The sequence below is a fragment of the Quercus robur genome, chromosome 4, assembly GCF_932294415.1.
Source record: "Quercus robur chromosome 4, dhQueRobu3.1, whole genome shotgun sequence".
Classification (NCBI taxonomy): Eukaryota; Viridiplantae; Streptophyta; class Magnoliopsida; order Fagales; family Fagaceae; genus Quercus; species Quercus robur.
In genome coordinates, this window is record NC_065537.1 from 29,896,144 (window position 1) to 29,909,811 (window position 13,668).

At 43.5% G+C, this 13,668-nt stretch overlaps 1 protein-coding gene across 1 annotated transcript; it reads left to right on the top strand.

Annotated features, from left to right (window-relative positions):
* The first annotated feature begins 7,629 nt into the window (after positions 1 to 7,629).
* LOC126721120 (pentatricopeptide repeat-containing protein At4g26680, mitochondrial) lies at positions 7,630 to 12,847 on the top strand. Its single transcript, XM_050424149.1, has 2 exons — positions 7,630 to 7,779; positions 9,022 to 12,847. Exon 2 carries the CDS (start codon positions 9,656 to 9,658, stop codon positions 11,276 to 11,278), a length of 1,623 nt encoding a protein of 540 aa, XP_050280106.1. The 5' UTR covers positions 7,630 to 7,779; positions 9,022 to 9,655; the 3' UTR covers positions 11,279 to 12,847.
* The last annotated feature ends 821 nt before the right edge of the window (positions 12,848 to 13,668 follow it).

Sequence of the window (13,668 nt, forward strand, 5' to 3'; positions counted from 1 at the left end):
TCCTTCATTAGTTGTAATTCTTGAACAATGTCTTTAAGTGCCCGTATGTTTGTTGGGGCTTTTCGTTTGTAATTCAATCTATCCCTTGTTGTCCGTTACTTTGCACATATACACTTGTCTTTTTATTGTTTGACTAATTTTAATGTGATCGTCTATTATTTTGTATTTTAGCCTTTTTGGTTAGCTCGTCATCTTTACAGGCTTGTTGGTTGGAGAAATTTATTTGTAAGTAGTCTCATTTTTTGGTAAGACCGTCAGCAAGTTGACCGTCAACCATATAAATTTTCATCCATTGGACCGTCAGTTTTGAGGGCCCGATCCATATGAGAACTCTATTCGTTGGACCGTTAGCTTTTAGCTTTAGCTTTTTCGGTCCGTTATTTTGATGGCGATTAGCCTCGATGCCTTTTGACATCTCTGTTGGTCCGTAGTCTCATTTTTTGGTAAGACCGTCAGCAAGTTGACCGTCAACCATATAAATTTTCATCCATTGGACCGTCAGTTTTGAGGGCCCGATCCATATGAGAACTCTATTTTTTGGACCGTTAGCTTTTAGCTTTAGCTTTTTCGGTCCGTTATTTTGATGGCAATTAGCCTCGATGCCTTTTGACATCTCCGTTGGTCCGTCGGTTTTGAAGGCTTGATCCATATTTCTACTGGACCGTCAGCTTTTAGCTTTAGCCTTCTCGGACCATTGTTTTTTCTGGCTTTTTTAGCCTTGATGCCTTAACATCTTTCATTAGTCCGTTGGGTTTTTTCTTGGTCCGTGAGTTATGGACTTAGTCGTTCTTGGGTCGTAAACTTAGTGGACCGTCGGAGGAAAGATATACTTCAGTGATTTCTGAATAAAACTCCTCTTATTGCCATGCATTTAAATAAAAGTAATTAAAACCAAACCCTGCCCCTTGGGCTAAAAAAAGTATTGTTGCGAAAAAACTAAAGTAAACGATAAATCTGAGGAGTTAAACTATAATTTGCTGAAAAATAAAAGAAATTGGTCTTCATGCTGCTGCTTCTATTGGTAGTACTTCCGTAGGTGCTCGGTGTTCCATGGATGTGGTAGCTTCTGTCCCTCCAATGTTTCAAGGTGGTAAGTCCCTTTTCTCTGCCACGACGAGATTCGGTAAGGACCTTCCCAATTAGGGCCGAGTTTCCCTTGGGTAGGGTCCCTAGCGGCGCCCATGACCTTCCTAAGAACAAGGTCTCCGACTTGGAAGTCTCTGTGTCGGACCCGAGAGTTGTAGTATTTGGCCATGCGATCCTGGTACCTAGCGAGCCTTTGTTCTGCTGCTGCCCTGATCTCATCCACTAGGTCGAGCTGTAGTCGCATAGCTTCATCGTTTTTGTCCTCATCATGGTTGTGTACCCTATAGCTTGCGAGTCCGACTTCTGCCGGGATGACTGCTTCGCTTCCGTATGTCAAGCGGAACGGTGTTTCTCCTGTTGGTGTTCTTGCCGTCGTTCTGTATGCCCATAGTACACTTGGCAATTCTTCGGGCCATATACCCTTTGCCCCCTCGAGCCGAGTCTTGATGATCTTGAGCAAGGATCGGTTTGTGACTTCGACTTGTCCATTAGCTTGAGGGTGGGCGGGGGAGGAGTAGTGGTTCTTTATTCCCAACTGTGAGCAAAAATCCCGGAAATGGTCGTTGTCGAACTGTCTTCCGTTATCCGAGACAAAGACTCTAGGAATGCCAAACCTGCATACGATGCATCTCCAGACGAAGCTCCGAACGTTTTTCTCCGTAATCGTGGCTAAAGCTTCAGCTTCCACCCATTTCGTGAAATAGTCGATGCCTACTACCAGGAATTTCAGCTGCCGCATAGCTGTAGGGAATGGTCCCATAATGTCTAATCCCCATTGTGCGAACGGCCATGGGGCTGTCATTGGGGTCAGCTCTTCGGTTGGTTGTCTAATAATATTGCTGAACCGTTGGCATTTGTCGCAGGCCCTGACATAGGCTTCGGCGTCCTTCTGCATAGTGGGCCAATAATACCCTGCTCGTACAAGCTTGTGTACCAATGATCTGGACCCTGAGTGGTTTCCGCAGATTCCTTCATGTACTTCTCTCATGACGTAGTCCGCCTCTTCCGCACCCAAGCATCTCAGATACGGTCGGGAGAAACCTCTCTTGTATAGGACGTCTTTTATCAGGACGAACCTTGCCGCCTGGACTTTAAGCTTCCTTGCGGCTTCCTTTTCGTCCGGTAAGACCCCGCTTTTTAGGTATGAAACCAACGGCGCTGCCCAGCCGCTGTCGGAGCATATTTCCTGCATATTGCTGAGATCTATTAGCGGGGAAAGCTGTACAAAGGAGAGTACATTACCAGGGACGACCATTCGTTCTGCTGAGGCGGCCTTCGCGAGACGGTCTGCTCGCTCGTTTTCCTCTCTGGGAATCTGGATGATTTTGGCTTCTAGGTCGCCCACTCTTGTCCTTACTTCGTCAAGGTATTTCTTCATCTTTTCGCTCTTGCACTCGTAGTCTCCATTTATCTGGTTGGTGATAACCTGTGAATCGCAGTAGATGACTACCCTTGCGGCTCCTGCTGCTTTGGCAAGGTCGAGTCCTGCTATCAGAGCCTCATATTCTGATTCATTGTTGGTGGCGGGAAAGTTTAGACGGACCATACATTCAATGGTGTCTCCTTCAGGTGATAGCAACACAATGCCGGCCCCTGCGGCTTGCCTGTTGGATGATCCGTCCGTATGTATGCTCCATTGAGGGGACTCTGCTGCCCCCTGGTCCTCGTCATGGGTGAACTCAGCTATAAAGTCGGCGACAGCCTGTCCCTTGATGGCGGTCCGCGGACGATACTGAATGTCAAACTCGCTTAGCTCGATCGCCCATAATGCCAGTCGGCCCGCGGCCTCGGGGCTGCTCATTGCTCGCCGTAAAGGTTTGTCAGTCAGGACATTTACCGTATGAGCTTGGAAGTACGGTTTGAGCTTTCGGGCTGCCGTAACTAATGCGAAGGCAAGTTTTTCCATCGGCGGGTATCTTTCCTCGGCACCGCGAAGCGCTCGGCTTGCGTAGTATACGGGTTTTTGCACTCTTTCTTCTTCTCTCATCAGGGCTGCGCTAACAGCTGCGGGGGAGACGGCCAGATAGAGAAAAAGCTCTTCTCCCGGCTGCGACGGGCTCAACAACGGTGGAGAGGAGAGGTAAATCTTCAATTCTTCGAACGCTTGCTGGCATTCGTTGGTCCATTCAAAGGATTTTTTCAATGTCCGGAAGAATGGCAAACACTTGTCCGTTGCTCTTGACACGAACCTGTTAAGTGCCGCTATTTTTCCATTTAGGCTCTGCACCTCCTTTATACTTCTTGGCGGTGTCATTTCCATAATGGCTCGGATCTTATCCGGGTTCGCCTCGATTCCCCTTTGAGACACCACGAATCCCAAGAATTTTCCTGCCGTTACTCCAAAGGCGCACTTCCCTGGGTTGAGCTTCATATTGTAGGAGCGGAGTGTATCAAATGTTTCTTTGAGATCTCCTAGATGATCTTCCTCCCTCCGGCTCTTAACTAGCATGTCGTCCACGTAGACCTGGACATTCCTCCCAATCTGTTGTGCGAACATTTTGTTCATGAGCCTTTGGTACGTTGCGCCTGCGTTCTTGAGGCCGAAGGGCATGACCTTGTAACAGAATAGGCCTTGGCTAGTTACGAACGACGTTTTCTCCTGGTCGGCTTCGTGCATTCGGATTTGGTTGTATCCTGAGAAAGCGTCCATGAAGCTCAGCAACTGGTGTCGGGCCGTGGAGTCTACTAGGACATCGACCCTGGGTAGGGGGTAGCTATCCTTGGGGCAAGCTCTGTTAAGGTCGGTGAAGTCCACACACATCCGCCATTTCCCGCTCGCTTTCTTCACCATTACTACATTTGCTAACCAGTCGGGATAGTACACTTCCCTGATGAAGCTTGCTTCCCGTAGCTTTCTGACTTCCTCTGCTATGGCTAGGTCTCGCTCCGGGGCAAACACCCTCTTCTTTTGTCTGACGGGTGAAAAGGCGGGCGACACATTCAGCTTATGCACCATGATTGAAGGATCTATTCCTGGCATATCTTCATGACCCCATGCGAATACGTCTTGATTTTGCCTAAGGAATGTTATGAGCTCTTGACGGGTCGTGGGGTTAGCGAGTGTTCCAATTTTGGTCGTTCGGCCAGGATCGGAACTGTCAAGGGGTATTTCTTCTAGCTTCTCAACCGGCTCCGTTACCGTCCGGTGCTCTTCTATACTTAAAGTTTGAACCTGATCCTCCATTTCCACCATGGCTATGTAACATTCGCGCGCGGCCATCTGACTCCCGCGCAACTCCCCTACTCCGTAGTCAGTTGGGAACTTAATCATTAGGTGGTAGGTGGAGGTTACTGCCTTCCATGAGTTGAGCGTGGGTCGCCCGAGGATAGCGTTGTAAGCTGATGAGCAATCAACAACCAAGAATGTCACGTCCCTGGCTATCTGTTGGGGGTAATTACCCACAATTACGGATAAGGTGACCGCGCCTAATGGGAATACTCGGCTCCCGCCGAAGCCGACTAGCGGGGCATTTGTTGGGATCAGTCGCCCCCTGTCGATCCTCATCTGCTGGAACGCGGTGTAGTATAAGATATCTGCTGAACTGCCATTGTCGACGAGCACCCGGTGCATATTGTAATCTCCTACACGCAAGCTGACGACGAGTGCGTCGTCATGTGGATGGTGAAGGCGTCGCGCGTCTTCTTCTGAGAATCCGATTATGGGACCTTCTCTTCTTGCTATCTTCGGCACAGCTCCCGTCAGTTGAACATTCTGTATCATCCGGAGATAGGTCTTACGGGCCTTTTTGGATGACCCGGCAGCGGTCATCCCTCCTACGATCATCCTTATATCCCCAATTGGGGGCCTTGGTCGCTCATTGTCCCGTCGGGGGTGCTGGTCTTGTGCGGGGGGATCCGCCCTCTCCTTGCTAACGAATCTCTGCAGCTTTCCTTGTCTAATAAGGGCTTCAATCTGCTGCTTGAGGTCATAGCAATCTGCTGTGTCGTGGCCGTGGTCGCGGTGGAATCGGCAGTACTTATCTCGGGAACGTTTGTTGGGGTCACTCTTCAGCTTTCCTGGGAACGTCAGTGATTCCTCGTCCTTGATCTGCATAAGGACTTGATCTATCGGGGCTGTCAGCGGAGTGAAGCTTGTGAACCTTCCCCCCGGGGGTTTAGGGCGTCTTTCGTCCCTTCGGTCCGCGGTTCTTGCCTTCTTTCGGTTTTGGTCCTGCCGACCGTCTTCCTGCCGTTCTCTTTTTCTAGGCCTCTCTTCCCGAGCTAAGAGTGCATCTTCAGCGTTCATATACTTTGTGGCACGATAAAGCACTTCTGACATAGTTTTTGGGTCGTTTTTGTATATGGAAAACAAAAACTTGCCCTTCTTCAACCCATTTGTAAATGCCGCGACAAGTATCTTGTCGTCAGCTTCGTCGATCGAGAGCGCCTCTTTATTAAAACGGGAGATGTAGGCTCTTAGAGTTTCGTCTTCTCGCTGCTTCATACTCATCAAGCAAGCCGTAGACTTCTTGTACCGATGGCCTCCAATAAAGTGTGCGGTAAACTGAGCGCTGAGTTCTTTGAAGGTGCTGATGGAGTTTGGGGCCAGTCGACTGAACCAAATTCTTGCTGCGCCCTTTAGCGTTGTAGGGAAGGCCCTGCACATGATGGCGTCCGCTACTCCTTGAAGGTGCATTAGGGTTTTGAAGGTCTCCAGGTGGTCCAGTGGATCCTTGACCCCGTCATAACTGTCTATCTGCGGCATGCGGAACTTACTTGGCAATGGGTAGGCGTTGACGGTAGTGGTGAACGGCGAGTCCGTTCGGTTGACAAGGTCGTCAAGGTCGCTCGATACTCGTCCCTTGAGAGCATTCATCATAACCTCCATTTGTTCCTTCATGGCTTGCATCTCCGCGAGAACGAGGGGCGGAGTGGTTTCCGCGAGGGAGGGGATGCTCGTGTTCTGTCGTTCAGGTTTGCTCGGGGCGTTGCTGGCCTGGGGTCCTTCCTGGTTTCTCCTGTCAGCGCTGGTTCCTTCCTGCTCTGCTCCTTGGTTGTTGGGAGCTGCATCCTTCTGTCTCAGTTGCTCTTCTAGGTCGTGATTTTGCTTCGTGAGGCGCTCCACGGCGGCGGCGAGAGTCCTCACCTGTCTTTCAAGCGCGGTTGTAGGAGTTTCTTCTTCTTGAATGTCGTTGTTGGTCGCCATTGAGCGAGTGAGTACCATGTAACTCTCTTGTCTTGAAGGCGAGAACGTGCTAAAGCGTTCCCACAGACGGCGCCAACTGATGATACCGAAAACAATACCACCAATGAGTCACACGCTCCTCACTCGATCGCAAACGGCACCTGCACAACGAAAAGGAATAACCTAGCGGAGTGTACCGGTGTGGTACCGGCCAAATACCCTCCGAAGGTCAAGTTAGAACTATTCTCACTGCTCTAGAGTGCTAGAGAGGGTAAAATTATGCGTACCTCGGGTAACGAGAGTGCTAAAGTTTTTATAGTAGCGAGGGTCATCCCTCGTTTCCTTGGAGTAGAAGTCTTTTCCTTATAGGAGTCCTTTTGGGCGTAATTTCCGGGATCCTTTCCTTATAGGAGTCCCTTTGAATATTCTCTTGCGTGGGAAACAAGTCAACTCTTGACTTATCACATGGGAAGCAAGTCGACTTCATGACTCGACCGTCTGCCTCAACGCATCTCCTTCAGCTTTTTGGGCGTCACTTGATAAAACCGTCAGTCTTGGAGGCCATCAAATCCAACCGTCAGCTATTGCTCCGTCTATTTATTGAAGACAGCATAACACCGTCAGTATGAGGCTCTCTCCTTTTTATCCTCATCAGCATCAAAATATGGGGTTTTGATTTTAGGAGACCAATTTCAAAACGGGTCTAACACCTTAGATTTGATTTTTCAATTTTTAATATTAAAATTGATGACATGTCACTTAAAAATTGCCATGTGATTGTTAGTCACAATAGGCATTAAGACTAACACTGTTAACAAAGAAATGACTTGTGCTCATTTTTTAAACTTCGTGGACTAATTGTGCTCAATTAAAATTTCAAGGACCAATAGTGTTCAAGAAGCAAACTTTAGAGACCAATAATGTATTTTTCACATAATTTTTTTTTTTTAAATTTATAAAAAAGACATACGTAAAAGGTACCAAAAAAACCAAAAACAAAAGACTTGCTTATAATATGCTTCCAAACACACAAAGTACTGATGTTATTGTATTAATTAGAATTTCTTTAGAATTCTATGAAATTGTGTTAATTTTCAACAATAGGACCGAATTAGCTCTGCTCCACTGCCATGTAAAAAGGCTTGCATTTTTTTTTTTTTTTTTTGTCTTCAATCTTTAAAAATTACAACCCACGACCACGAACTCAACAGACAACAATCCACAATCAAAGTATCAAACAATACATGATATAATAACACAATAACACTTATTTGACTATTAGAGAGAGAGAGAGAGAGAGAGAGAGAGAGAGAACCGAGATATACCTCTGGGGCCTTTGGGCCCCCTCCCCTCCAAGAACATATCAGCCCAGGCCCGAGCCCAACAAGGAAAGATAAGCCGTTTAACCTAATTCCAAATTAAAAAAAAAAAAAAAAAAGAAACAGACGAGACGAGAGGGTGTGAGAGATAGAGAGAAATAATCAAGCATCAACCACCACCACCGGCCACTGACCCACCGACCACGCCGCCGGCGCCGGCCTCTCCGAGCTCCATCATCCCAATTTCAAGTATTTATTCTCTCTTTCAATACATACATATATATATATATATAAATATTCTCTGATGCTCTTTCTCCACACCATACGCTTATAGTTTGTGCGATTGCGGTGTTTTTTTTTTACTGAGGATGATTGTGAATTGAATAATTGATCTGTGAATTTGTGATTGTATTTGTTGGGAGTGAAGTGGGGGCAACTCTTTCACTTTGTAATTTCTCTCTCTCTCTCTCTCTACTAACTGCCACTCATCGTTCTTTGTTTCTTTCCATTCTATTGTCTCTGTGTGTTGATTTTCGCTTTATATAAAATATAGAAGAAGATTATGTTGGTAGTGTACTATGGAGAGGGCCCTAGTCCTTGTTATAGTTATAGCATTTGTGACATTCACAGCCTTTTCTACAACAAGATGCTTTTTGCTTAATTAATTAAGCATAGCAAAACGGGTTGTATGAAAAAGGCGTGGAGTTACATTCTAGTATGGAATGCTATTCTAGACTAGACTTCTACCGACATTCGAATTTTCTCCGCTACCAATGCATTGATCAATGATCATCAAACCTTCATGCTGATCCCTTCACTCTCACTCTACTATGCATATGTTTCCTACCTCTCTTGTCTTTTGTTTCTGTCCAACTGGGTTCCTTTACGTGCTGTTTTATTGGCAAATTGCTACATTTCACATTTCCATTTATCATATTTGCACATTTTTCTTGTGATGCTGATCTAGGAATTTTCCTGCATTGATCTGACCTTCATGTTCATCTTCTCACTGTATTATGTTTGTTAGCTCTGTTGCTTTTTGTTTCTGTGTCGGAACAATTTTTCCATTTTTTATAAATGTGGTGTGTTGGAACCTATTTATTCTCCGCTTTGGTGTTTTTGTTTCCCCTCAGGTGATTTAGCTAATGGCAAATACAACCTTTTCAATTTACAGCATTTCAAATTTCACCATTTTCTTCGTTCAGCTTTTTCAAATAGGTATAAACTGGGTAGCTACACAATACATGCTGATTTATGGCAAATTGTTAGGGTTCTCATTTCCCTGCATCATTTTTGCACATTTTTCTTGTGTTGATCAAGGAATTTACTATCTTGTAATGGCACAGGATCATCAACAGAATCAACCAACTCAACTTGGTTGATGGTCTCCAAGTTGATTTTGTGTGTTAATTTATTTCATTCATACTGCTTATCTTATTTTGGGATATTGGAAATGATTGTAGAAAATTTTCTTTTTCCTTTTCTTTTCAGATAGCAATCTGTCTTGGAGAATCAGTTGGTAGAGGCTTAGTTTCTGATGTCAACACCTTTGTATGAAATTCTAATCTTGTTTAAGTGTCCTTCTACACTACCTCCAATTTTGTTGCCCACTTTATCCTAACTGATATTATATTCTGCATAACCAGTTACTGGGTGAACCTGTTTTACGTTAACTCTTTCAGACAAATCATAACAGTTTCCTCTCCTCTCCCATGCGTTGTCGTCATTTCCACTCATGTCCCCCCCTATTTCACTGCCACCATAAGTTCAAAACTCTGTTGTTTCTTCTTTTTCTCCTTGGTGAAGTTCAGAGCAAACTACAAGCAGGCTTTGCTTGTTATAATGCCCCAGTGAAGGGTCAGAGTTCATAAGCAAAGTAAATTAATCCAAAGGGTATACATTTCTGTTGGTCTATGCATTCAACCAAAGTTAGTGGATCTTCAATAATCATGTACATTTTTCCTATGCTATACATTTTAGTTCTCTTAATTTCATCAAGACCCAGATCCATTTCACTTTCATTTTGCTGAATTGGGCGGAAATATTCACTTTGGTTATACACCAAATTTTTCTGCTTCTTCACAAACCAAAAAGAAAAACCATTTTCTTTCTATATCAGGAAATTATGAATAATAGTTTTCCATTTTGTCGATTTTCGACTTTCCTTAATTCTGTTGCTATAACTCAGAGCACTATAAAGCCCAGCATCCCTGTGGATTTAGGAAGAAGTTGGAAACCAGTTCCAATACCCCACAGAACAATCCCTGAACCCAGAGGTCAGGACCTTGATTTCATAAATGTTGCACACAGCCATCTAATTCACTCTGATTGGTCTAAGCTCAGTTCCTTATCAACCGGTCTAACACCCCTTAGAGTGAAACATATATTGTTAAAGATTCAGAAGGACCATGTTCTTTCCCTCGAGTTTTTTAAATGGGTTGGGATTCAGAAACCATGTGGTCATAACCTTGAAACCCATTCAATAATCCTCCACATTCTCACCAAAAACCAGAAGTTCAAGTCTGCGGAGTCCATTTTGAGGAAGGTTCTTGTATCAGGTTCGATAGATGTGCCATTGAATCTGTTTGAAGAAATGCTGCACTTGTACCGCTTGTGTGATTCTTCACCTCGTGTTTTTGACTCACTTTTCAAGACTCTTGCGCATATGAAGAAGTTTAGGAATGCCACTGATATTTTTTGTCGAATGAAAGATTATGGGTTTTTTCCTACTATTGAGTCATGTAATGCATACATGAGTTCTTTGCTTGATTTGCACAGGATGGATATCGCCTTGGCATTCTATAAAGGAATGCAGCGTTATAGGATTTCATCAAATGTTTATACTCTTAATATGGTCATGTGTTCTTATTGTAAATTGGGGAAATTGGACAAGGCTGTTGAGATTTTTAGGGAGATGGAAGGCATGGGTTTTAGTCCAAATATTGCATCTTATAATACGCTAATTGCAGGATATTGCAATAAGGCTCTTTTGAGCTCCGCGATAAAGCTTAAAAACTCAATGGAGAAGAATGGGGTCCATCCGAATGTGGTTACATTTAACACACTCATTTATGGGTTTTGCAAGGAAGAAAAATTACATGAAGCTGGTAAGGTTTTCAATGAGATGAAAGCGGTGAATGTTTCTCCTAATACTGTGACCTACAACACCTTGATAAATGGGTATAGTCAAGTGGGTAACAGTGAGATGGGAGGTAGGCTTTATGATGAGATGTTGAGGAGTCAAGTTAAGGCTGATATCTTGACTTATAATGCCTTGATTTTGGGACTATGCAAGGAGGGTAAGACAAAGAAAGCAGCATATCTGGTAAAAGAACTTGATAAGGAGAACTTAGTACCAAATGCCTCGACCTTTTCTGCCCTTATTAGTGGTCAGTGTGTGAGGAAGAACTCTGAGCGGGCCTTTCAGCTGTATAAAAGCATGGTAAGGTGTGGTTGCCATCCTAATGAACAAACTTTCAAGATATTGATATCAACCTTCTGCAAGAATGAGGATTTTGATGGAACAGTTCAAGTGTTGAGGGAAATGATTGAGAGATCTATGACTCCTGATTCAGGCATCTTATCTAAAGTTTTTGTTGGACTTTGTCAGTGTGGAAAAAGTCAATTAGCAAAGATGTTATACGGTGAGATGGAAGCTAGACATCTTATGCCAGCAGGTTTTGAAATATCCAAAACCATCAACTTTGATGCTGAGAATGAGAACAAAGCATCTGGAGATAACTGGTGAGGCTGTATATACTATACACCTGAACTTTCTATGTAACGTATGGGGGTTGTGTGGATTTCATTGCCTGACCTCTCCTTGTAACTTTTAATAATTAGCCTTTAGTTGTAAGTCCAGTTTTACTATGACAGCAAAACTAAAGCAAGTTTTGCTTGTAAAAAGAAGTACCATACTTAAAACTGTTTTTGAGTCTTTTGACAAACCACTGTTTTGTTGGTAATCTCATTGTTTTAGGCATAATAAGGTGCAATTTGTATACAGATTTCTTACTTTGAGCATGTAGCAGATTTTTTGCTCTGCTTCAGAGGTTATCTTTTCTTATTAACATTTTGCTGAAAACTCTTGAGGGCCATTTTTATTTTTTTATTTACCGAATGGCACTCTAGTTGTATTTTAATATAGATCTGTTTGTTGATGTGGATTTATCACAGATTTGCATTTAAACTTCGTGTAATTTGCTTGATCTTCTCTTCTTCTTTTTCATCCTCCTTTTATTTATATTTATACAACCAAATGGAAAGAGTGCTTGGCAGCTTTTTGCATCTTTCCATTTGGTTGGTTGTATACTTGTATTAACTTAGGATAAGCTGCAGGCACTCTAACCTTTCTCTTCTAAACCAGCAAACTGATGAGACAAGTGAGAGTCTCTCACTTGTTGATATTAACAACCAAAATCTTGTTGACAATCCAACCGCTCTCACTTGTTGATATTAACCACCAAAATTTTGTCGGCAAAACAACAATATGAACTAGGGGTGAGCAAATGAATACTGGAGCCGACCCAATTGACCGGCGCCGACGACACCGTCCCGACACTAGCGCCGACCGAATGAGCCGAGGTCGGCGTTCGGAGGGCGAAGCCCGTTCCGACGCCGGTGCAGTGCAGTCACCGGATCAAAGAAGGCGAAACCGATCCACACCGATACCGAACCGATACCAAACCCAGTATTCGTTTCTCCCTACAGTTTGGATACACTGTCGTTCACAGGTTCTGATTTTAATTTTTTTTTTTTAATGAAACAACGTCGTATGGGTGTTATTAAAAACAAAAAACAAAAGCTAAAGCAAAACGGTGCGTTTTATGCTAGGTTTCCAGATCCTCAAGGCCATATAAATTCATTCTTTTGTCCTGAATCTCCTGATATCCTTTAACTCTCTCTCGCTCTCGCCTCTTAGTCTCGCCTGACGCAGTGATGCTTGCCTGAGCTCTCGCCTGAGCTCTCGCCGTCGCTCATCAGTCACGGCCTGACGCAGTGGCGCTCGCCTGAGCTCTCGCCGTCGCTCACCAGTCACGGCAAACCAACGGTAAGCATGAATGATTCTTAATCTCATGTACTTCGTAGTTTTTTGGGGTTGTAAAATATAGTACAATGGGTTTTAGGCTTGTAAGAGAAGTGAAGTTTATGATTTTGATTTATTGGTGAGAGCTTGTGTTTGTGTTTGTGTCTGTATTTGTCTTTGTGTTTGCGAGTGATTGAGAATTTGAGAGTGATTTGTATTTGGTGAGGTTCTGAGTGTCGTGTGTACTGTGTATCATAGGCATAAAATAAATGACTTTGTGTTTGTGTTTGACTTTAGTCCCACTTAGGCACTTACTTTAATATCTCTTTGTATTTCTGAGTGTCGTATGTATTTGTCTTTGTGTTTGCGAGTAATTTAATATGTCCTTGGATGATTACTATTTGGGTGAACAGATTTGTTGAATAGTGTTTTTTAATGCAAACAGATTTTATTTATGTGAATAGATTTGTCGAACAAATTTTTTTATGTGAACAGTGAACAAATTTTTTTTTTGTTAATGTTTCAAATCAAACCGACCAAACCGATTAGACCGAGTCGATCAAACCGCACCGCCATAGGTCGGAAAACCGACCCTAATCGGTATGCATCGGTTTTAATTATTACAAAACCGATTCCTATCGATTTGGTAACAAATTTGAAAAAATACCGAGCAAACCGAACTGCGCACACCCCTAATATGAACCATCAATGAAGCAAAGCGAAAAATATTATATATTAGTCACGTAAGCACGTTCCATCAAAAGAAAATATGAAATCTAATATATATATATATATATATATATTTTTTTTTTTTTGAGTTGTGAAATCTAATACAATTATGATTAAAAGATGTATGATATTTTTTTTACTTGCAAACAAAGTTGGCCTTGTACTGCCTTACAAGGTGGCAATGAAATCTGTATCGGGACTGCCACCCTCCTCCCATCACGTAATTTGAGGATCCATTGCTCAAAATTCTCCCATTTCTTGATTACGTTGCCAGAATGTTCCCGAAGAATCATTCGCAAGTCCCGTTGCAAGGCTTCATTGCAATCAAATGTATGTTCTGACCCCTTAAATGACTCAATGGACTCATCGGAACAAATTGAGTC

Coding starts and splice junctions, on each gene's coding strand:
- LOC126721120 (XM_050424149.1), top strand. CDS start 9,656: ATGAATAATAGTTTTCCATTTTGTCGATTTTCGACTTTCCTTAATTCT.